At 56.6% G+C, this 21,482-nt stretch overlaps 1 protein-coding gene across 1 annotated transcript in view; it reads right to left on the reverse strand.

Moving 5' to 3' along the window:
• Nucleotides 1–20,905, reverse strand: part of Timp2 (TIMP metallopeptidase inhibitor 2) — a 44,414-nt gene extending 23,509 nt beyond the window's left edge. The window contains exon 1 of the mRNA XM_042667143.1: nucleotides 20,772–20,905. Within this exon, the coding sequence (XP_042523077.1) occupies nucleotides 20,772–20,901 (130 nt within the window). The 5' untranslated portion in view covers nucleotides 20,902–20,905. The remainder of the gene's footprint in view (nucleotides 1–20,771) is intronic.
• Between the last annotated feature and the right edge of the window lie 577 nt (nucleotides 20,906–21,482).

Below are 21,482 nucleotides of genomic sequence, written 5' to 3' on the forward strand. Positions count from 1 at the left end.
CACGTGCAGCAACAAGGCCTTCTGCCTGCGCAGGGTGCCCTCCTCCTCCGTGCCCGACTCGATGGCGTCCTCCCCGTCTCTCTGCATTTCCGAGATCTTTTAAGGCAAGGTGGCTTCCGACAGGAATGGAGGGGGGCAGAGCCCGGGGCCGAGGGCGCTGCAGGGACCAGACCTGTTCCACACAGACCTACAGGGGCAGGATGGCCCACGCTGCGTCTCGTAGCAGTCCAAGGAGAGTGTTTGAGGGCCTGGAGGCAGTGCACAGGGCCGGGTCTTAGGGCAGGGACCCACCTGCGAGCAGGCCCTCCAGCTCTCTCCAACACCTCTGCCCACCGGGGCCCGCTTCAACTCCTGGTTTCTGGCTGATACACCTTTGATCAAAGCCTGTGGGGGCAGATGTGTTCCACGGGGTGCAGGTCTATTTCCCAGGGGATGCGTGGCAATAGGTAGGCGCAGGGCCTGCACTCGCCGGGTGCCTCCTGCTCGGGTGGGTGTGGGTGGGTACAAGTCAAAGCACCGGTGAGCAACTCAGGGCAGGGCCAAATGGAAGGGAGGGAGGGAGAAACTGCTCACAGGCAAAAAGAGGAAAGGAAAGGTGTGTACGTGTGTGTGCCTGTGTAGGCAGGGTTGTGTATGCGCACATTTGTGTGTGTGTGTGTGTGTGTGTGTGTGTGCGCGTACACGCGCGCACACCCCCATCCTGGGGCTTGAACTCAACTCTAAGCCTGCGCCCTGTCACTGAGCCTTTTTGTTCAAGGCTGGTGCTCAACCACTTGAGCCACATCTCCTTTTTGCTGGTTAGGTAGAGATAAGAGTCTTACAGATTTGTCTGCCCAGGCTGGCTTCAAACCAGGATCCTCCGATCTCAGCCTCCTGAGTAGCTAGGATTACAGGTATGAGCCACTGGTGCCTGGCTGTGCTTGAATCCAGTGTAAAGCAGAAGAGAGGGGGTGTGGCCTCTCTTTTCCCCACTCTCATCCTTTCCTGAGAGATGATCAGGGGGCTCCTGCAGGCCTCCGGTTTGGAAGTGCACGCCGGCGGAGCTTCCTCAACAGGGCTCAGAGCCTGTGGCCAGGATGCCGGAGGCAACCAGGTTTCTGAGCTGAACCAGCTGCCTCCAGGACCTTCAGGTCACATTCGGAACCCCTTCCTTCCCCCCATCCCCACCCAGGGAACCAGGCTAACCAATCTGAGCAAAAACAGCAGCAGCTATCAGAAAACAGCAGCATATCTACATCACAGCCAACGGGACCTGTGCGCGCTCACCTCAGGGTGCTCCGCTTCCGCCACACCTGCTGCTCCTTTGCTTGGACCTCTATAGGTAGCCCAGGCTGGCCTTGAACTCCAGATCCTCCTTCCTCAGCCCGCCCCTAAGTGCTAACATCACGGGTATACACCACTAGATCCTGTTTTGTATAATACCCTGGGAGGCCAGATGCTATATCACCCCTTGGTTCACAGATGGGGAAACTAAGGCAGGTAGAGGTGAGGATGCTTGAGCCCAAACTCACACAGCTGGCTACAGGCACATAAGCCACTGGCTCTAAGGTACAGCTTTACTGTGGCTAATGTTCCATTCCACCAGTCTGCCAGCTGCCACGATGCAGGAGGAGAGAGAGAGAAGGCAGAAGCATTCCGCGCAGGGACGGTGGCTTAGGAGGAAGGTTACCCACAATGCAATGGGAGGAAGAATGGTCTTTTGTTTCTTGTTCTTCCAGTTTGTTTTAAATAACAAATAGTGCTAAGACAGAACACACAGGAATCCAGAACTTTCCTCACCTCTCAACAATTAGTTCATACTGACTCCTGGACCTTAACGTAAGGTAGAAAAGTGTAGAAGGAAGATGGACGTATACTCAAGACTTTGGCTTAGGCAAAGATTTCTGAGATACAATGCACCAAAACAAACAACAACAACAAAAAAAAAACCAGCTTCTGGAGGCGATAAAAGAAGATGTTAAACCAGATGTCATCCGCGTGAAGACCTGCCTGTGTTTGTAAGTCACGGTTAGTAAGCACCTTAAAAATTATCTCCCAGAAGAAAATATTTGAAGACCACACCTCCAATAAAAGACTAGTCTGGAAAACTGAAACAACTCTTACACCCCAATAAGAAAACAAGCAATCTAATATAAAGATGGGCAGAAGCTTTAAATAGACCTCTCAACAAAGCAGACAGATGCTCGGCTAACATAGCACATAAAAACATGACCAGCTCCAGCACTCACCAAGGAAACGCAAGAAAAAAACTGCCGTGCGGGCAGGAGATACCACTTTGTACCGGTAAGATAACAACAATGCACACCAGATGGAAAGCCAGGCAAGGTGGTGCATATATGCCTGTAGTTTCAGCTACTTCAGAGGCAGGGACAAGGAGGATCTAGAGTTCAAGGCCTGTCTGGGGAAAGTTAGTGAGAGCCTATCTCAAAAACAAGGGCTGGAGACAAAGTTCCAGTCAGTAGGAAAACCCAAGCGTGAGGCCAGTGAGTTCAATTCCCACTAGTGTGGGGAGAGGTGGGGTGGGGGGGAGATAAGTAAACAACATTAAAAACAGGTGGAGGGCTGGGAAGGTGGCTCAGTGGTAGAGCGCTTGCCCTGCATGCCTGAGGCCCTGGGTTGGATACCTCAGCACCACATAAGCAAACAGAAAAAAGCCGGAAGTGGCGCTGTGGCTCAAGTGGTAGAGCGCTAGCCTTGAGCTGAAGAGCTGAGGGACAGCGCCCAGACCCAGAGTTCAGGCCCCACGACCGGACCCAAAAAAAATAAAAACAGGTGGAAAAATTAGAACCCCTGCACCCTGTTGGTGGGAGAAAATGGTCCAGCCACTACAGTTTGGTATTTCTTTATCAGGTAAACACAGCCTCACTAGACCTAAGTCCACTGGAATGCCAGAAGAAATGGGCGCTCATATCCATGCAAAGAAACAAGCTCAGAGGAGACAACGAAGGCTCTTAGAAGAGCCAGGTTTGAATTGGGGTCTTGCAGGCCCCAAACAGAGCTTTTGCCCACCCCTGGGAGTGGCAACCGGGGTGCCCAAGCCCCAACTGAATGTGCTTTGTCTGTCCTGGAATGGGCCTGGAGAGGGGATGGTGCTCAGCCCATCCCTGTCTACCCCAGAGCCTGCCAAGCCTCTGCAGCTCTGGAGGGACCCCTTCCCCACCCCCCCCGCCCCCCGCTCGCTCCGAGACCCCAGTCCTTCCAGATCTTTGGCATAAAGTTTGCAACGTCTGGAGTTCACAAGTCGATATCCCCACAGCAACTGTCATATTCATCTGAGAATACTGCCACCACCAGCCGGGCTAAATGCCGGCCCCTTGTTCGGCACTTCCTCCACCTGGGCAGCCTCCCTGCCCCTCTCCTGACAGAAGTGGAGGGATGGCAGGGCCTGTTGCACCTGGGAAGCTACTCAGATAGCTTTCTGGGATGCATAGCCTAGTCTAAGAAGGAGCCTCCACACTGGTGGACGCAGCTCCGGTCTCTCCCCTAATCCCTGCCCCCAGGTCCCCACCACAGAGCCCCCTGGGCCTGGGCCCCAGGACTAAGGCCTTGCCAGGTGCTCAGGACACAAGGTATCGAGTCTGTAGCTGGCTGGTGGTCACTTCTGCTGGGGAGGCAAAATGAGGCCCCAGGCTCCAGTCCACTAAGATGTGAAATGTCACCAGCCCAGGCCCAGGTCATAGCTGTGGCGACTGTCAGGTGGTGGGTGGTTCACACGGCCAGGACAGTCAGTCACAAACACACACACATGCACGGTTGATCAGCATCAGCCGGAACTCCCCACGCTGTGACTTCTGGTCACAACACAGACAGATTCCCCAATACCACAGGGCCACAGGGTTCCACCTGTCCCTTGGGGCGGACCATGTATCCAGCCTTGAACCTCACACCTGTGGACATTCAAACCTCAGCACACACCATATGCTGACACAGGTCAAACAGCCGGAGCACAGGCCGGCTCTGGGGACACTGCTGACCCAGCCACCCGACTGTGTCCTTGGTCACTGACCCCCCCATCCCGAAAGCTGACCTCACTCCTCTGCTCCTGCTCCAGCCTCTGATGGCCACCCGCGCGGCCTTGGGGTTGTGGGATGTTTTATCGCTCTGTAAGCCAGCCAGGTGACCAAGGTGGAGGAGGCAGGGACAGCAGAGCTGGCTGTGTGGACAGCCCCTGCCACCCCAGAACTGCGTCGTGACCACCCACCATGCCACCACCTCCATATCCGGAGGTGAGGTCCAGTCCTAGCTCCACTTGCTGATGAGAAAAGGTTGAGACTTGGAGAGGAGAGGCGACAGAGCCCCGGAGCAGTGCAGCCGCAGCTCAGATCCAAACAACCCCAAGCCAGGCTCTCAGCCTTGGGGCAAGCAGAGCTGGAAGCCACTGTACGGTGTGTGGCATGAGTGGACTCTGGCTTCACCTGACCTCTGGCCTCCCTGGGCCTCTGACAGCCGCTTATGGATACCAGGCTGTCCTTCCAGCCCAATACCTCCACTGTACCCCTGGGGTTCTCCACCTATATCCCCAGCCCTATCCAGGCCTCAAAAGTAACAGCAACAAACAGCAAGCTCCTCCCCTTCTTCAAAAACTGCAGATGAAGAGCCAGGTGCCAGTGGCTCACACCTGTAACCCTAGCTACTCAGGAGGCTGAGATCTGAGGATTGCAGTTCAAAGACAGCCCAGGCAGGAAAGACCAAGAGACTCTCTTCTCCAATAAGCCATTCAATAGAAGTCAGTGGTACTGTGACTCAAGTAGTAGAACGCTAGCCTAGAGCACATGAAGCTCAGGGACAGCATCTAGGCCCTGAGTTCAAGCCCCAGGACTGGCACATGTGTGTGTGCGTGCCAAACACACACACACACACACACACATGCATGCATGCTACAGATAGGACCTGGGAAGCCTGGTTCACAAGGCTTCTTTGAATAGAAACATCCACCAGCCAGAGAACACTTGTGTAGGGTTAAAACTCACCCTCTCCTGTCAAGTCTTCTGAGTACCACTTTTCCTTTCCAAAAAAAAAAAAAAAAAAAAACAAGACCTCTAAATTGTCCTTGGGATGATAATGAGGAAGTCCCTTGGGACATTTCAGGTCCCCAGGACAGAATTCCCCCACACTCTGCCACGTGGGCTTCGGACCTGCTCCTTGAATTCCCCCACACTCTGCCACGTGGGCTTCGGACCTGCTCCTTGGAGCATCCCAGGCCCTCCTTCCAAGTCATAACTCTCTGTCTGTCTGTCTGACAGCAGCCTGTTTTTCTTAATGGCACCCAAAAGCATGATTTGGAGATGACTGGGTTGGACTGATGAGCAAAGTGGCTGAGACACCACGGAGGCCCCTCGGAGTAAAGGACCTGCGCTTCACATCCAACCTGTGGACACTCACAGGCCACAGGTGACCCACTGGCCACGGGAGGCAGAGATCAGCTGCAAGGAGTGGGTGCCAGAGACTTGTTCCCCCCCCCAAAAAACAGGATCTCACTTTGTAGCCCAACCTCACCTCAAAGTCAAGATACTTCCACCTCAGGCCCAAGTAGCTGGGATTGTAGGCAGGTACCACCATGCCCAGCTCAAAAAAGAATTAAAAAAAAACACAATTTACATAACAGAACAAATGTAACAGAATATACCCCCAACTGGCCAAGCTCTGCCCTAGCCAGAGCTCACCTGAAGGTTCCAGGACCCAAAGGGAACAAAGTACAGCCTCTGGTAAGGAAGCCTAGGACTCTCCTTCAGCGTCCAGCCCCCGCCTGACCTCACTCTGCAGAACCTGGATTGGCTCTGAGAAAAACATTTGGCTCACAAGAGCTCAGGGCCAATGTCCAGGGCACCATGGATGGGGAAAAGCAACAGGGACTCCCCGCTCTGGGAGCGGACAGGCAGGCGTGGGGCCTTAACAAGGTGAGAATGGCCTGCACCCCAGAAATGGTCAGTGTGACATCAGAGGCTCATCACGTCAAAAACCACAGGAAAACTGTCAGCAAACAAGAAAGGAACGAGGCCTCAGGAGGATGAGGGAGGAGCTCGTGGCGGAGAGGTGGATGTGCCGAGAGGAGGGGGGGAGAGGGGGAACCCCAGACTCAAGAGTTGAGGAAGCCAGTGACTGGCAAAGGTCACTGGATGCACAGCCCTGAGCAGCTGGAGAAGAGGACAGAGGCATCTGCCCGAGGCTGAGAAAAGCCGAGCAGCGCAGAACGGTGGGGAGAGGACACCCGCGAGTGGCCCAGGCCAGCCCCTCTCTCTGCTGCCTTAGTGTGCTCATCTGTGAAGCAGGGTGGCAATGGCTATACCCGTCACATCTGAGGACCACCCAGTGCTTGGTCTGAGTTTGGGGACAGGCCGGTACTTACTGTGTGTGTCTCCAGATGACTGAGCTAGACCACTGAGGAGGACACATTACAGGAAGGCAGAGGCTGGCCAGGTGGAAGGAAGCACTGTCTACAAGGTTGTCTTGAAATCATTGGGTAGGTAGTGAGACACCCATCACTGGAAGCATCCAAGCCAAGCCCGGATAAAATAAACATCAGAAATATGTTTGTTTTTAACTCCTCTCTTTGACGTTCAGCCTCTACAACTTATGCTATGTGTTACTCGGGGCCAAGGGGGAGGCTGCTGCCCAGGGCCTGGCTTCTGCCACTTCTTCTCTAAGCTGAGTAGTGGTGGTTTTTCGAGAGCCCTGGGCTGGGTTTTGAACCGGCAGTGTCAGAATCCCTGAAGGGGGGGCCGAGCATCACAGTATTAGGGGCAGAAACTGGTGAAGCTATATTTCACCTCCCTGATGCCCCGGCTGGGGCATCTCTAGAGGGGTGGGGTGGCCGGTTCTCGTGACTTCCTCTACCATCTTTCAAGCACAGGCCCTGGGCAGACTGATCCCTGAACTTACACCCACCACTTATGGCAGGGCTGATACAACTGGCACCTTGCTAAAGGTATCAAGCTTGTCCCCAGGTCAGAGGCCTCCAAACATCCACACGCCCTCCCCCCTCCATTCCCCGGCCACCGGTTCCCTCCCCGCCTGTCCTCCAGCTGGCTTTGCCTACGGGGAGCCTTTTGGGCAGGGGCCTTTGGATCAGCCTCTGGACGTCTGGCCTGGGGCCTCACCGACCAGCCAGGCACAGAAAAACCCAGCCCCACCACAGGTAAGAGACCTCGCTTTCAAGAGGCCCACAGGGGCCTCGGGGGCCACTGACCCTGGATGGCTGCTGGGATCCAGGCTGCTGGAATGGCTTTCCACCTCCACAGCAGCAGCCCCACTCCGGCCCTGGCTAGTTAACTATGGCAGGCTGTTGCCATGGGAACAGCAGAGCTGTTGTGCTGTGACATCACTTCTAGGGTGAGGTCAAGAACAGCAGCCAGCCAGCCAGAGGACTAACCCAGGGTGGGCCAGAGGACCAATCACAGAGGCCTGCTATGAGAGAGGGTGGTGTCACGACAAACAGTCCCTCTCCCCGACCCCCACTCCCCACTCCCAAGCCTGGAAGCTGGATGACTTCCTGCCCCCCCCTCCCCCGTGTGGTTCTCCCAGCTGTCAGAGCACCAAGTGGTTGTGCTACAAGGTCAGAGCTCCTCCTAAATGCTCTCCCCTCCCCTTCTCCTGGAGGGAAAGCATCAGGCCTAACTCAAGCATGTGTGTGTGTGTGTGTGTGCGCGCGCACACACACGCGCATATATATGTGTGTGTGCATATATATATATGTATGCAAATAGATATATGCTTCTGCTTTCTAATAGCTCAGGAGTCTGCTTGCCCACCCAGAATGAGAAGCTGGACACATTCGACCTTGCTTCTTGGGTTGGGACAACCTCCACAAATCTGATCACTGAGAAATCAAGTTTGGGGAATAAAGCAACCAACTGGGATGGGCCAAGGCGTGGGAATCTTGGAGGGTTCAAGTCTCAGCAGAACATATCCTACAGCTAGGCTTTGTCTGGGCTGGGCCTTGCCCTGGGAGAGGCCACAGGCCCCTGACCCTGGCCAGCACGGCAGTTCTCCTCACAGGAAAGTTCTCTATCAAATATCACACACACACACATACACACACACACACACACACACACAGTTTGTTGATCCTTCTTTCAGTCTTTCATGATGGCTACTTTTCTGGGCCCACTTGCCTGAGCTAAGGGATGCCCAGATAGCTGCTAATCTGCTTTCAAGGGTATCTGGGAGGTATTTCTGAAAGGGATTAGCACTGAATTAAGTAGACTTCCTCCACGATACAGACAGCTGCCATCCCACCTGTTGGAAGCCTAGAAGAAAAGGTCTCTCTGCGTGAGCTGAGAGAGGTATCCTCAGTCCTCCGGGGCCGGAGCGCCTGGTTCCCAGGCCTTTGGACACCAGGACTCATACCAGCCACTCCCTTGTTCTCTAGCCTTTGGACACTGACTGAATTACACTATCAGCGTGCCTGGCTCTCCAGCTTGCAGACAACAGATTGTAGGACTTCTCAGCCTCCCTAACTGTGTGAGCCAGTTCCCATAATAAATCTCCCCCCTCTCTTCCTCCTTCTCCCTTCCGTATTTCTGGAGAACCCTGATGAATGGGGAGGTGGTGGCTCAAAGCCACAGCACAGAGCCCTCGATGGCCCCCTATCAGAATGACTGGCACCCCTTCCAGCACCACCCTTTCCAGATGTGTTCTGGATAGTTCCATCAAGCTCTGCCCTCTGGACACCGCCCACATAATTCCTGGATTGTCAGTCCCGCTCTGTGTCAACCCCCAGGGCCCTCTGTGTGCCCTCTGTGTGGGAGCTGCCGATGCCCAGGGTGGCCAGGTCTCAAGGGCTAGGTTCTCGGCACTGCTGTGCTGAGACCCACAATCCAGCATATGCCAACTTGAAAAATAATTATGGGCTGGGAAGGTGGCTGGGTGGTAGAGGGCTCGCCTCGCATGCATGAAGCCCTGGGTTCGATTCCTGAACACCACATACACAGAAAAGGCCAGAAGTGGTGCTGTGGCTCAAGTGGTAGAGTGCTAGCCTTGAGCAAAAGAAGCTCAGGGACAGTGCCCAGACCCTGAGTTCAAGCCCCAGGACTGGCAATAATAATAATAAAATTATTATTATTATTAATTGCGTGCCGGGCACTAGTGGCTCACTCAATTATGTCATCCTACCTACTCAGGAGGCTGAGATTGAGGATCCTGGTTTGAAGACAGCCCAGGCAGAAAAGTCTTTGAAACTCATCTCCAACTAACCAGCCACAAGCCAGAAGTATATAATTCAAGTTCACTACAAGAAGTCTGTATCTAAACTTATTACTTTTCAGTTTTAAACTCTATGCCAGGTCATTCAGTGGCACAAGGTTTGCCTGCCATGCGTAGACCTGGGTGCATACCCCAGCACCACACATTTACACACACTCTCTTCTCTTTCTCTTATACACACACACACACACACACGCGCACACACACACACACACACACGCACACGTGCACACACACACGCACACGCACACACACACACGCACACACACACGCACACACACGCACACACACGCACACACACGCACACGCGCACACACACACACGCACACGCACACGCACACACACACACGCACACACACACACGCACACGCACACACACACACGACACACACACACACACACACACGACACATCTGTCACCGGCATGCGGACAGTCATCTACCTGACCACGCCCTTGCTATGTACGCACAGACAGGACATCCAAGATTTCCCTAAGACAAGTGGGCTGGGGCTGAATCTCCTCGTGACCAAAGGCTTATGGGTGACAAATCCCAGTGGCAGGGCTGCCTGATCCGAATAAACGCTTATTTTTAGTGTCCTTGACAGCTTTGGCTGAAATGCCCCTCTGCGATTCCACGCGGCTCCCGTTAACGCAAAGTCTCCATCTCATCAAGCGTCTGAGAGGAGAGCCAACCTCCCTGCCGCGGGCCCGGTGTGCTGGCGTCGGAGGCTGTAGAGCTGGGTCCTGTGCCAGAGACTCGAGCCAGGACTGTCTCCATGGGGTCCTGGCACTGCCATGCCACTGGTGACCTTGGGCAGGTCACGGGTTCCTCCCACCTGAGAGAGCCGACCGCACCTGCCTCACCGCCCTGGGACAGTCCTTGAAGGAACCATCAAGCTCCTTCGGCAGCAACTGATTTGCATGGACTTGCCTGGTGTCCTAGCCCCGCCTTCCAGAATTGGTACAGAGAAAGCAAAGGCTACCCTAGACTGGCCCACTGGTCCAACTCCTTGGCCACAGCTGAGGGCAGCGACCAGAGATGTTCACTCTAGCTTCCATGCCAACCCCAGCATTCCAAAGGCACCGGGCCATACAAGGCTGGACTTTTGCTCTTAAGATGTCTGAGGGTTGAAGGTCAATTGCCAGGAAGCCAGAGAGGAACCCCAGAGCTGAGTGCTGGTGGCCTGTAATCCTAGCTACAAGGGAGGCTGAGATCTGAGGATCAAGGTTCAAAGACAGCCGAAGAGACGCTTATCTCCAATTAACTACCAATAAACCAGAAGTAGAGGTGTGGCTCAAGTGGTAGAATGCTACCCTTGAGCAAAGAGGGTCAAGGAGGGCGCCCAGGCCCAGAGCTCGAGCCACGGGACAAGAAAGAGAAGAGAAGAGAAGGGAGGGGAGGGGAGGGGAGGGGAGGGGAGAGGAGAGGGGAGAGGAGAGGAGAGGAGAGGAGGGGAGGGGAGAGGAGGGGAGAGGGGAGGGGAGAGGAGAGGAGAGGAGAGGAGAGAGGAAAGAATCCTGGCGATACTGGCTGGACAAGAACCAGGGACAAGGAGAGGCATTGGGGGCAAGTCCACTAAGCCTCTGCCTCCCTTCTGTCTCCAAAGCCTCTGCCACAGCTCAGCAAACCTGAACACAGCAGTCCACCAGGACCTGAAGCCCAAGAAGCTCTCTTTGATCCTTTCTCCCAATTGTGCATCACGGTCACTGAAGCACTCGGCCCTGTGTCTGGGCGGGGGCCTGGCTGCGGTTGCCCGGGACACCCAGCAGTCCTGGGCCCCACAGTCCTGTGACCTTCCGAGGACTGGAAGAGCTGGTGGAGAGCAGGCCTGCCATTCAGCAGGGTGCGGGGAGGCTCAGAACTCACCAGGTTTGTGCAAATGCCCCAGACGGAGAAGAATATCACCACCTCAGGACTCCATGGCACATCCTGGCTTTCTCCCAAATGCTCTTGTTCTTCCCCCTTCCACATCTCAGAACTCAGGCGAGGACTGGCCTGGGCAGGGCCAGGAGCTCACCACAGAGCACTCTGGGAGGAGTGTGGTACACAGAAAAGATGGAGGAGCAGGCCATCGTCAGAGAGGCTTCTCTTCAGACCTGGGGCCAGCATGGGGATGATAAGCCCCCACTGCCCTCCTGCTGCTACCTGGGCTGAGCTGCTCTCAAGACCCAGCGTCCTGTTCCCAGGGCCCTAGATCTGGGCTGAAGGAAAGAGGGCGAAAGACTGAGGCTTGGAGCAAGGAAACCACAGAGCCACGGAGGATGGAATCAAGTGGATCCCAGGAAAGACAGACACGGTGCACTTCTGGCTACCAGGCTTCTGCAGAGGGGAGGGGCCCTTTCCCACCCCAGCTGTGGGCCAGCCTGCCTGCCTCCCAGCCTCCATGCCTCCCTGCCTGTCTGCCTGCCTCCCTCCCTTTTGTTGGTCACAGGGCTTGAACTTAGAGCCTAGGCACTACCCCTGAGCTCTTGAGGCTTAAGGCTAGCACTCTACCACTTGGAGCCACAGCACCACTTCTGGTTTGCTGGCGGTTCACTGGAGATAAGAGTCTCACAGACTTTCCATCTGGGCTGGCTTTGAACCACAATCCTCAGCTCTCAGCCTCGGGAGTAGCTAGGATGGCAGGTGTGAGCCACCAGCACATGGCTTAAGACCACTGAGGGTCTCAACTCCCAGCGGTGGTAGGTGGGGGTGCCACATATGGCAGGGCTTGCAAAACTCACTTGCACATCAAAACTTACTGTACTACTGTAGGTCTTGTCCCTAAGACGAGGGGGAGGAGGAGGAGGAGGAGCAGGAGCAGGAGCAGGAGCAGGAAGAGCAGCAGGAGGAGGAGGAGATAACTCAGAAAGACACAGGATTCAGAACCAGCCTCCCAGACTACAGGGAGAGAGGGCCAGCCATTCTCAACCCGAGGCAGAGGCTGCCTCTGAAGCCCTTGGGATGGGACTTCTCAGGCTCCCCTTTCGTGGGACATGCCACAACAGAAAGCCAGCCTTTGGCCCTGGAGGCCATCCTCCCCTCCTGAGTTCCCTCGTGGGCTCGAACCTAGAGCCAGTGGCAGATGCAGTCAGCTTGGAGACTGGGCCCTGCAGAGACCCTTTCCTAAGCCCTTCTGGTTGCTTCCGGAAAGGAGCAAGCGTAACCAGGCGAGACCTACGCCAGCCATGGACAGACCAGGCCCACGTGACACAGGCCAGGGTCACAAAGGATGCTCGGCAAAGGGCTACAATGAGATGACATTGGCTGTGAGGCTCCATACAGCCCATGGCTCTCTGTGACTGTGTCTGTGTCTCTGCCTGTGTCTCTGTCCCTCTCTCACACGCACACACACAGAGCTATTGTAGTTCAAAGGCAGCCATGCATTGCCAGTAGGCATGGCCGTGTCCCAATAAAACTTGATTTATAACAACGTGTGACTGGCCTGACATTAGGTGTCATTTGCCAGCCCCTGAAAGAAGCTGGCCTCTGCCTCTATGGGATCCAGTCTCACCAGTGGAGATGCAGCACGCCCAGCAACAGGGTGCCATTTGGGGAAGGGCCCAGTGCCCCTGGCAAAACCTCTAACATAGACGCGCCAGGCAAGCCCATATGTGTGCCAGATGCTTTAAATCAGCGGCCATGGCGGCATTCATTACGACCGAGCACACACTTTAATGGGGTGCCTGACATGGCACTGCATTACACCCCGATAATGCTCCTGAGAACCAAGCCTTGACCGCGTGTGAGGGCGGACACCTGCCATCTCAACTCCTTGGGAAGCAGAGGCAGGAGGATTGAGTGTTCAAGGCCAGCCCAGGCAAAGTTCGCAAGATCCTAGCTCTAAAACCAAACAGAAAAGCAAAAGCTCTTGGGTGCAGGTCAGTGGCGGCCTGCTTGCCTAGCACACATGCAATGCTCTCGGTTCAATCCCCAGGGTAAAGCAGTAGGTTTAATCTATGCCTCCAGTACGCAGGAAGGGAGGTGAGGAGGGCTCTGACCTGGGCCAGCTCATCACCCACTGTGCATCCTGCAATGTCCTCCTCTTCCAGTTCCTTTCAAATGCCCTGGGTTGGGAGGGTCTGGGGATTGAACCCAGGGATTCATACACATTACTCATGAACTCTACGACTAAGTCCTACTCTCTAGTCCCCAAATGCCTCTGAATTTTAAAAGTTTATGTAAGTGGGGGGAACAAATGTGATTTATGTTAACAGAAAATTTAGATGATATTCTTTTTGTGTGTGTGTGAGTTTGTACGGGGATTTGAACTCAATGCCTGGGCACTATTCCTTAGGTTTTTGACTCAAGGCTGGCTCTCTACTACCTGAGCCACAACTCCACTTCTAGCTTTTGTGGTGGTTGATTGGAGATCATAATTTCCCAGACTTTCCTGTGTGGACTGGCTTTGAACCGTGATCCTCAGATCTCAGACTCTTGAGTAGCTAGCATTAACAGATGTGAGCCACTGGTGCCTGACTGCTGGATACTACCATATACCTTTAAAAACTGTGACATTTGACAATTCAAAATGGGAAGGTTTATAGCTAGCACAGCAATTTGTCCCTTGGTCCCTCTGTACCATCTGTGGAGCCCCCAGCTGGCTCCTCCTGGGGCCAATCTCTCTGAGCCAGGGCGGGTGTGAGTTCACTGCATCCCGGAAATGCTTCTGAGCTGTGTGGTCCGGAGTGAGCCTCCTTATCTGCCCAGGCCTCGGTGTGCCTGTCTGTCCAATGGGGACACAGGCAGGCACCAAGGAAGTAGGGACATGGTTCTTCTGCCATTCCTGCCGCTGCTGCTGTGGCGGTCGCTATGGGTCTTCTGTCTTTCCCTGCTCTCCAGTCTCTCCTCAGAATTGGCCTGAGCTCATTTTGACCCGCCACCTCTGACAGGACTTTCATTCAATTTTATTCCAGCCTGAGGACAGAGGTGGGTTACTTGTTTTTGTGCCAGTTCTGGGGCTTGAACTTAAGGCCTGGGCACTGCCCCTTACGTTTTTCGCTCAAAGCTGGGAGCCACAGCTCCACTTTCGGCTTTGGAGTGGTTCATTGGAGATGAAGAGTCTCGCAGACTTTCCAGTCTGGGCTATAGACCCTCAGATCTGAGGAACTCAGATCTCAGCCTCCTGAGTAGCTAGGATGACAGCCGTGAGCCACCGGCGCCCGGCTTCTCCACTTCAGAGAGGCAGCGTGACCGTGGTCGCTGCTGGGCTAGGCCGGAGCTGCGAGCATCTGGGCACACTTTGCTGTAAATGTGGGCACCCTTCCCCGCTGGCTCTTCCCCTGGTCCAGGGTCCATCCCCGCCCCCACGGTCAGCTGATGTGCTGATTCAGTGCTTGCTTGCCTGGATGGAGTTGTCACCAAGTCTCAGCGGAACTCATGAGCCTTCCTCCTGCCTGACTGGGGACACGTGGCTGCCGCACTGACACGTCCCACACTATGTCCCTCGTGAGCCCTCGGCGGTCAGCTGCAAGGCTACCTCTGTCTCCCAAGGCCTTCCGGTCACCCAGGTGCTGCTCTGCCCTGGGGTGGCCAGGCTCTCCCAGTGTCAGCCCTTGCCCGGCATAACAAACAGCTGGCCTTCCCCAGTGTAGCCCCCCAGGGGCCACAGAAGACTGACAGGGGCTCAGGCCTCTCTTCAACGCCCCCCCTACACCCCCCCTCCCTGCTCAAGGCTATCTACACTCAGTGCCAATGCCCCAGGTGACCATTTTCCCTCCTGGGTCCCCCTGCTCTGCTCTCCTTCCCACCCCAGGCCCTGGGGCCTTTGCCACATGACCCTCTGTCCACAGGGTTCATTTCTCTTGTGACCAGACCTACCCCTCAGGCCAGATCTCAACATACGGCCACTGCCCAGACTGATGCAAAGCCTGGCCATGTGAGTGTGCGCAGAGACACGCACGTTGCATTTTTGCCTCTATTTGCTTTATGAAAGCAAAATGGCTTGGAGTGTGGCTCAAGAGGTAGAATGTCGCCGGGCACCGGTGACTCATGCCTGTCATCCTAGTTACTCAGGAGGCTGAGATCTAAGGATCACGGTTCAAAGCCAGCCTGGGCAGGAAAGTCTGTGAGACTCTTATCTCCAATAAACCACCAAAAACCTGAAGTGGTGCTGTGGATCAAGCAGTAGAGTGCTCACCTTGAGCTGAAGAGCTGAGGGACAGCGCCAAGGCCCAGAGTTCAAGCCCCAAGACTGCCCCCCCCAAAAAAAGAGGTATTGTGTCAGACTGGGAAGGTGGCTTAGTGGTAGAGTGCTTACCTAGCATATATGAAGCCCTGAGTTCAATTCCTCAGTACCACATACAAAAGCCGGAAGTGGCACTGTGGCTCAAGTGCTAGCCTTGAGCAAAAGAAGCTCAGGGACAGTGCGCAGGCCCTGAGTTCAAGCCCTAGGACTGGCAAAAAAAAAAAAAAAAAAAAGAGGTATAGTGTCTGTCTAGCAGGTTCAAGGCCCTGAGTTCAAACCCCAGTACCACCATTTACATATTCCCCGACAAGTATGCTGCATGGAGAGCAGGCCACTCAGTGACCCGGCTCGGGGTCTGCATCCTCCAGGTAGAAGGCATTGCTCTGCTCGGATGGAGGTCTGAGGTGAACAGCAGCCACAGCCGACAGCCCCTTCTCTAGCATCCACAGACCCTCCGGAGCCATCTCCCAGCCCAGGCCCCATCCTCTCCCCTGCCATCACTGCAGCCCCGCCTCAGCCCTCCCCTGGCATAGGAGGGAAGAAGACAGATGCTGGCTGTTTTCCTGGCTCTGAAACCCAGCTCCAGCCCTGAGCTGTGCAAATGCTCACAGTAAACAGGAGACCCACAAGAAGACTCGTTTCCACAGACTAACGAGACGCCAGCATCCACACACCTGGGCTGTGACCCCTCTAAAGCCCGTGCCTGAATTTGCTTTTGAACAGTCAGCCAACCTACTCTTCCAGAGCTTCTAAGAACTTTCCTGAAAACCCCCACCAAACATAACCTATACCCTCAACTCCCTTGCCTGCACTGGTTTTGAGCTGTGACCCTCAGATCTGTCTCCTGAGTGGCTAGGATGACAGGTGTGAGCCACCGGCGCCCGGCTCTCCTGTGCGTTTTCTTTCTCCGGCTATTTTTCCATCTTCCTAGCTTCCCGGGGTGTCCCAAGCCTGCAGCCTCTGGCAGGTCTGTAGATCTCCCATCAGGCCCAGCATGGCCACGCCCTTCTCCACTCCAGCCTGGGTATCATTCCCCACCCCTGTCCTCCATGAGTTCAGTGTCACTGAAGGATCTGGCCAGCCAGCACAGCCGGCACCAACAACCTCCACCTGGCAGTCTAGCCCAGATGTGCAAGGAGGGAAGTGGGAAGCAAGACCCTCGGCTTGGTTCTGGACCACAGCCCAGCACTGCTCACTGGCTGCGCTGCCAGGACGGGCACATTCCAGAGGCCTGATTGGTCCCAGGCTGGCACTGACCTCGGGCCAAGGGTGGAGGGGGAAGGGAGGGAGCTCCCTTCCAGAACTGGCCACACCTCCCCCCTCTGCAGCTCCAATCTTGGGAGCTGCCAGGGTCTTGGGTGCCACCCCTCCATTGGCAGGAGACTCCCTGCCACCAACCCAGTCCACACCTGAGCCAAGGAGCTCTCAGCCACCCCCGGCTCTTCACACTACCACCACAAACACATTTCAACCTGTTACACCCCACCTTCTGCATTTTGGTTACTTGAAGAGTTACCTAACATTTGTCTGAACAGCACTGGGTCTCAATTTTCCCTTTTTTGTGTGTGTGGGGGGTGCTAGTCCTGGAGCTTGAACTCAAGGCCTGGGCACTGTCCCTGAGCTGCTTTTGCTCAAGGCTAGTGCTCTACCACTTGAGCCACAGCTCCATTTCCAACTTTTTTTGTTTTTGTTTTTGGTGGTGAGTTGGAGATAAGAGTCTCACAGACTTTCCTCTCTGGGCTGGCTTTGAACTGAGACACTGATATCTCAGCCTCCTGGAGTAGCTAGATTACAGGGGTGAGCCACCACGTGCTGGAGGTGAATGAGAGCATGCCACTCACCTGCATTGACTGTCTACTTAAACCCACATCCACAGTACTTCACTCCAGATATCCCTTGGGGCTGAGCCGGCCATGGTGGGATTTCTCAGTGAAATGCACAAGCCAGGTGAAAATCAGGATGTACAAACTTGAGGACATACATCTGTTGTGTCAGAAGTAGTCACACACATTTCCCCAGAGAGTGGTCCCATGCATGGAAGGTTTGGCCCAGCTCAGGGATCTGATGTCACGCTCTGTACCCATGATGGTGAGGACAGAGCTGTGATTGAGTGCTTACTGTTGGCTTCCTGGTGCAGCCACTTCTACCGGTGTGATTCCTGTCACTGCGCACAGAGGCCCCACAGCAAGTCAGGATGCCCTGGGAGCATCACATCATCCTGGGGGCCTGGCCTATGGGCCCCACGCAGGCTGGGGCTGGAGAACCGAGGTTTGCCGAAAACAGATTCTGGGGAGGAGACAGCCGGCACAAGCTGGTGCAGTGTGAACGTAATGTGGCTTAAGGCACCGCCACCCAGACCAGACTTTATTCTCTGGGTCCAGAAAGCTTCTGAGAATTTGCCCTTGACTTCAGAAAGGAGCCAAAAGGAGCCAGAGTCTGCCAGATGGCTCAGCCGGCTGGGCAACTCCAGGCTCAACCACACACGGGATGGTCTGAATGGCCAGCCTAGGGCTGCTTTCCAGGTTCCTGTGGCTACACGGGACTTACAGGAGGCGGCAAGGATGCCTTAGGTGAGAGGGAAGAGGACCCACAGCCAAACCTAAGCAGAGCACTGATGGAGATACATTTCCTATTTGTCAAGACCTTTAGGAAAGGCAGGTACGTGGGCCTTCCAAGAGCAGGCCGGCTCATCCCTTCGTGCTACAACCACAGAGTGAATCTCCCCTGCCAGCTACAGTTCTAATCCTACTACTGCCAGTAAAACCCTCCCTGAAATCCTTCCAGGGGCAGAGAGAAATCTGACTGATTCTGATACCAATTGCCTTGTGCACAGAGCCAGGCTGCGTGCGGCCCAGCGAGGAAGAAGCCAGCACGTCATGAGCAAAGTCAGCCCTCCTGTGTGCACGCTCACCAGACCCGGGGGCACAGGCCTGGTTGCACAAAGTCTACAGAGGGGCTATTAGAGCTACAGAAGCCAAGGTCTGAGCTATCACCGGAGTAAGCTTTAGAAGCCACCAGGCAATCCTGTTCCCAGCCAGAACAGGGACCCATTGTTGAGCAAGTCTGCACCATGTAAAAGATGGGCTGTCACTCCAGAGTCCTCCCCTGGGATCCCTTCTGTTTTTTTTTTTTTTTTTTTTGCTCTAGTTGGTCATCCCAGGAGGGCTGGACAGGGCAGCCTGGCTGTACTGGGCTGAACAGTTCCCCTCACCCACATTTACAACCTGTTGGATCTGTGAACATAAGCCTACTTGGAAATAGGATCTTGCTGATGTAACCACATCGAGATGAGATCATGCTGGATGAGGGTGGGCCCTTTTATTTAAAAAAAAAGATTTTACTGGAGAGAGGGCCACATGAAGTCAAAGGCAGGTCTGACAGGGATATGTCTATACCTAGAACAACGAGGACTGCTAGCCTAGCCCCCCCCCCCCCCCCCCCCAGAGGTTAGAAAATGGACACAGGCCTCCAGAAGGACCAGTCCTCTTCACACATGGATTTAGATTTCTAGCTTCCTGACTGTGAGGTGATCAAGTCTCGTTGTCTGAAGGTGCCCAGAGATACCCAGCCGTGGTCATTTGTCCCAGTGATACAAGAGACAAATACACTGGGCTTTGCTCTGTAGTACAGCTCTGGCCTCTGCATCGGATAGGGTAGGGTTAAAAGTTGGGGCTTTACAGTGATTTTGCCACAATGATTTGGACACCAATGGCAGGAAACCTAGGCAGTGCCCAAGGCCCAAAGAAAGCACAAAGCATCTGCAAGCGCCCTTGGACCTCAGCAAGCCTCGATCCAAACCAGACCAGAAGCAGCACCCAGCTCGGAGCTGCCTCCTTTACTGCTGGGCAAGTCCAGAAGTGGATGCCTGGAGACTTTCCAGGTCAGCTTCTAGGAGCCCCCAGCCCAGGTGCCCCCAGGCCTCGCCTAGGAAGGAGCGGACCCTAGAGGAAGGCCACGCACTCATCGCACCCCTACCCCATTGGGAAGACCCTCTTCTTTGCCCCCAACCCCAGTTTTGCTGAACACCAAAGCCAAACTGGACAAAAGACTTCAGTCCCGGAATGAGGTTTTATGGAAACTCTTGAGCAGGCCCTTGACACACTCTACACCCAAATGGCCTCAGCCAAAGTTCCCACACATCGAAGCCTTGAAAATTCCTCAAACTGGGGTGGGGCCGCTGAGGGGGGGGGTACGGAGGGAGCTGGGGTACCCTGGCTCCACTCTGGGCAGGTGAGGAAGGCCTGCCCCGCCCCCCCCCCCCCCCCCCCATCAGTCACACTGTTCAGCTGGCTGAGATTTCGCTCACCTGCTGGGGATCTGATCCGGAGAGGCCTGCAAGGGTCTGGGAGACCCTCCGGTTCCTCCCGTGCTGTCCTGACCAAGGACGGGTCTGCATCCTGGTGGGTGGGAGACAGCGGGGCCTCCCTGCCTCCCCCCTCTTCCCTGCCTCCCCCCTCCTCCCTGCGGATGCCCACCTTTGGGCATGTCCTGAGATTCATGTTTGCTTGCTGGCAACCCAGGCACCTAGACCATTCCACTTGTCCCCCGTAGCCAGTGAAGCCTCCAGTTTTGAATTTTTTTTTGGGGGGGGGGGGTTCCTGTAAAACTCACCAGCAACATAAATACTCAGGGTCCTGGCCCCTGCCTAGCTGTGTCTGTAGGGGCTTCCTGGGTCAGAAGCCCCCTCTGCAGGCTTTGCTGCCCTGTCCGAGCTAAAGGACCCTGGAATGGGGGGGGGGGTGGCTTTACATCTTGCTGGGATTAATTCCCCAACCCCCAAATGGCTGGTGGGAGAAGCACCCCCACAGGGAAGCTCATGCCCCGCCTCACCTGTGGAGGGGGGGTCCCTTGACCTTTGGCCTCCCCACCCCACCCCAGCTGTGTCCCCCACTTCCCCGCCTCCCCCCTCTGGCAGCCCAGGGAGGCCGCCTGCCAAAGCCCAAGCCTCCTGGCTGGCTCCCTTCTCCCTTCTCCGGGGCTGGAGCGGCTGCGGAATTTCGGTGGAATTTTGAGGTCGCAAAGCATCTTGGCGGCGAAGAGAGGGAAAGAAAGGGAGAGGCGCGAGGGGAAAAGAAAGTGCGGGCGTCCGCTTGCGGGATTCCGGAGGGCGGGCGCGGGGTCCTCGGGGAGCCGGGGGAGGGCGCGGGGTCCCCGGGGCCGGCGGGCCGGGAGAGGGCGCGGGGTCCCCGGGGCCGGCGGGCCGGGAGAGGGCGCGGGGTCCCCGGGGCCGGCGGGCCGGACAGGGCGCGGGGTCCCTGGGGCCGGCGGGCCGGGGGAGGGCGCGGGGTCCCCGGGGCCGGCGGACTGGGCAGGGCGCGGGGAAGCCACCCCGGAGTGGGGTGAGGGGGGTCACCACGGCGGGGCCCCGATGGGGCGGCGGGGGGCCGGGGGTCGCTGCTTACCCACGTCCGCATTGCAAAACGCCTGTTGCGGGTGCACCGGGGAGCAGCTGCAGGCGTCGGCCGGGCGCAGCGGCGCCGCCAGCAGCAGGAGGCCGAGCGCGAGCCGCAGGCTGCGGGCCGCGGCGCCCATGGCGCGTGGGGGCTCGGCCGGGCCGGGCCGGGCCGCTGCCGCGGGCGGTGGGCTCCTGCGCGGCGGGCACGGGCCGGGCACGCCCTCCTCACCCGCGCCGCCCGCCCGCGCAAACTTTCCTGCTCTTTGTCTCGGGGTGGACGCGGGGAGGGCGCGGGGAGGGCGCGGGGCGGAAGGGCGGCGGGCGGCGGGCGGCGGGCGGCGGCGGGCGCAGCCCGGACTCGGCCCCTCCACGGCCTTCTACGGATGCGCTCGCGGCGGGCTCGGCCGCGCCGGCGTTTTATGGCGCTCCGCGGGGCCTCGGCTCCTCCTCCCGGTGGCTGGCGGCCAGTGCAGGCCGGGCGGGCGCGCGGGCGGGCGGGCGCCCCGGCTCCCCTCCTCCCCGGCTCCCCTCCTCCCCGCCCACCCTCCCCCGAACCCGGGCTTTGTTGTGCCCGGCCTGGCACGGCGGCGGCGGCGGCCCCGCAGGCCTCGCGCACGGCCTGGCCCGGCCACGCGCGCCCTGGCTCCCGCGGGGCACCCGGCTGGGCCCCGTCCCCGGCCAGCCTGGGTCTGGGGGCTTGCCCGGCTGCATCTGCTCC

The sequence above is a fragment of the Dipodomys spectabilis genome, unplaced genomic scaffold (genome assembly GCF_019054845.1).
Source record: "Dipodomys spectabilis isolate Male_0828 unplaced genomic scaffold, ASM1905484v1 ptg000379l, whole genome shotgun sequence".
Lineage (NCBI taxonomy): Eukaryota > Metazoa > Chordata > Mammalia > Rodentia > Heteromyidae > Dipodomys > Dipodomys spectabilis.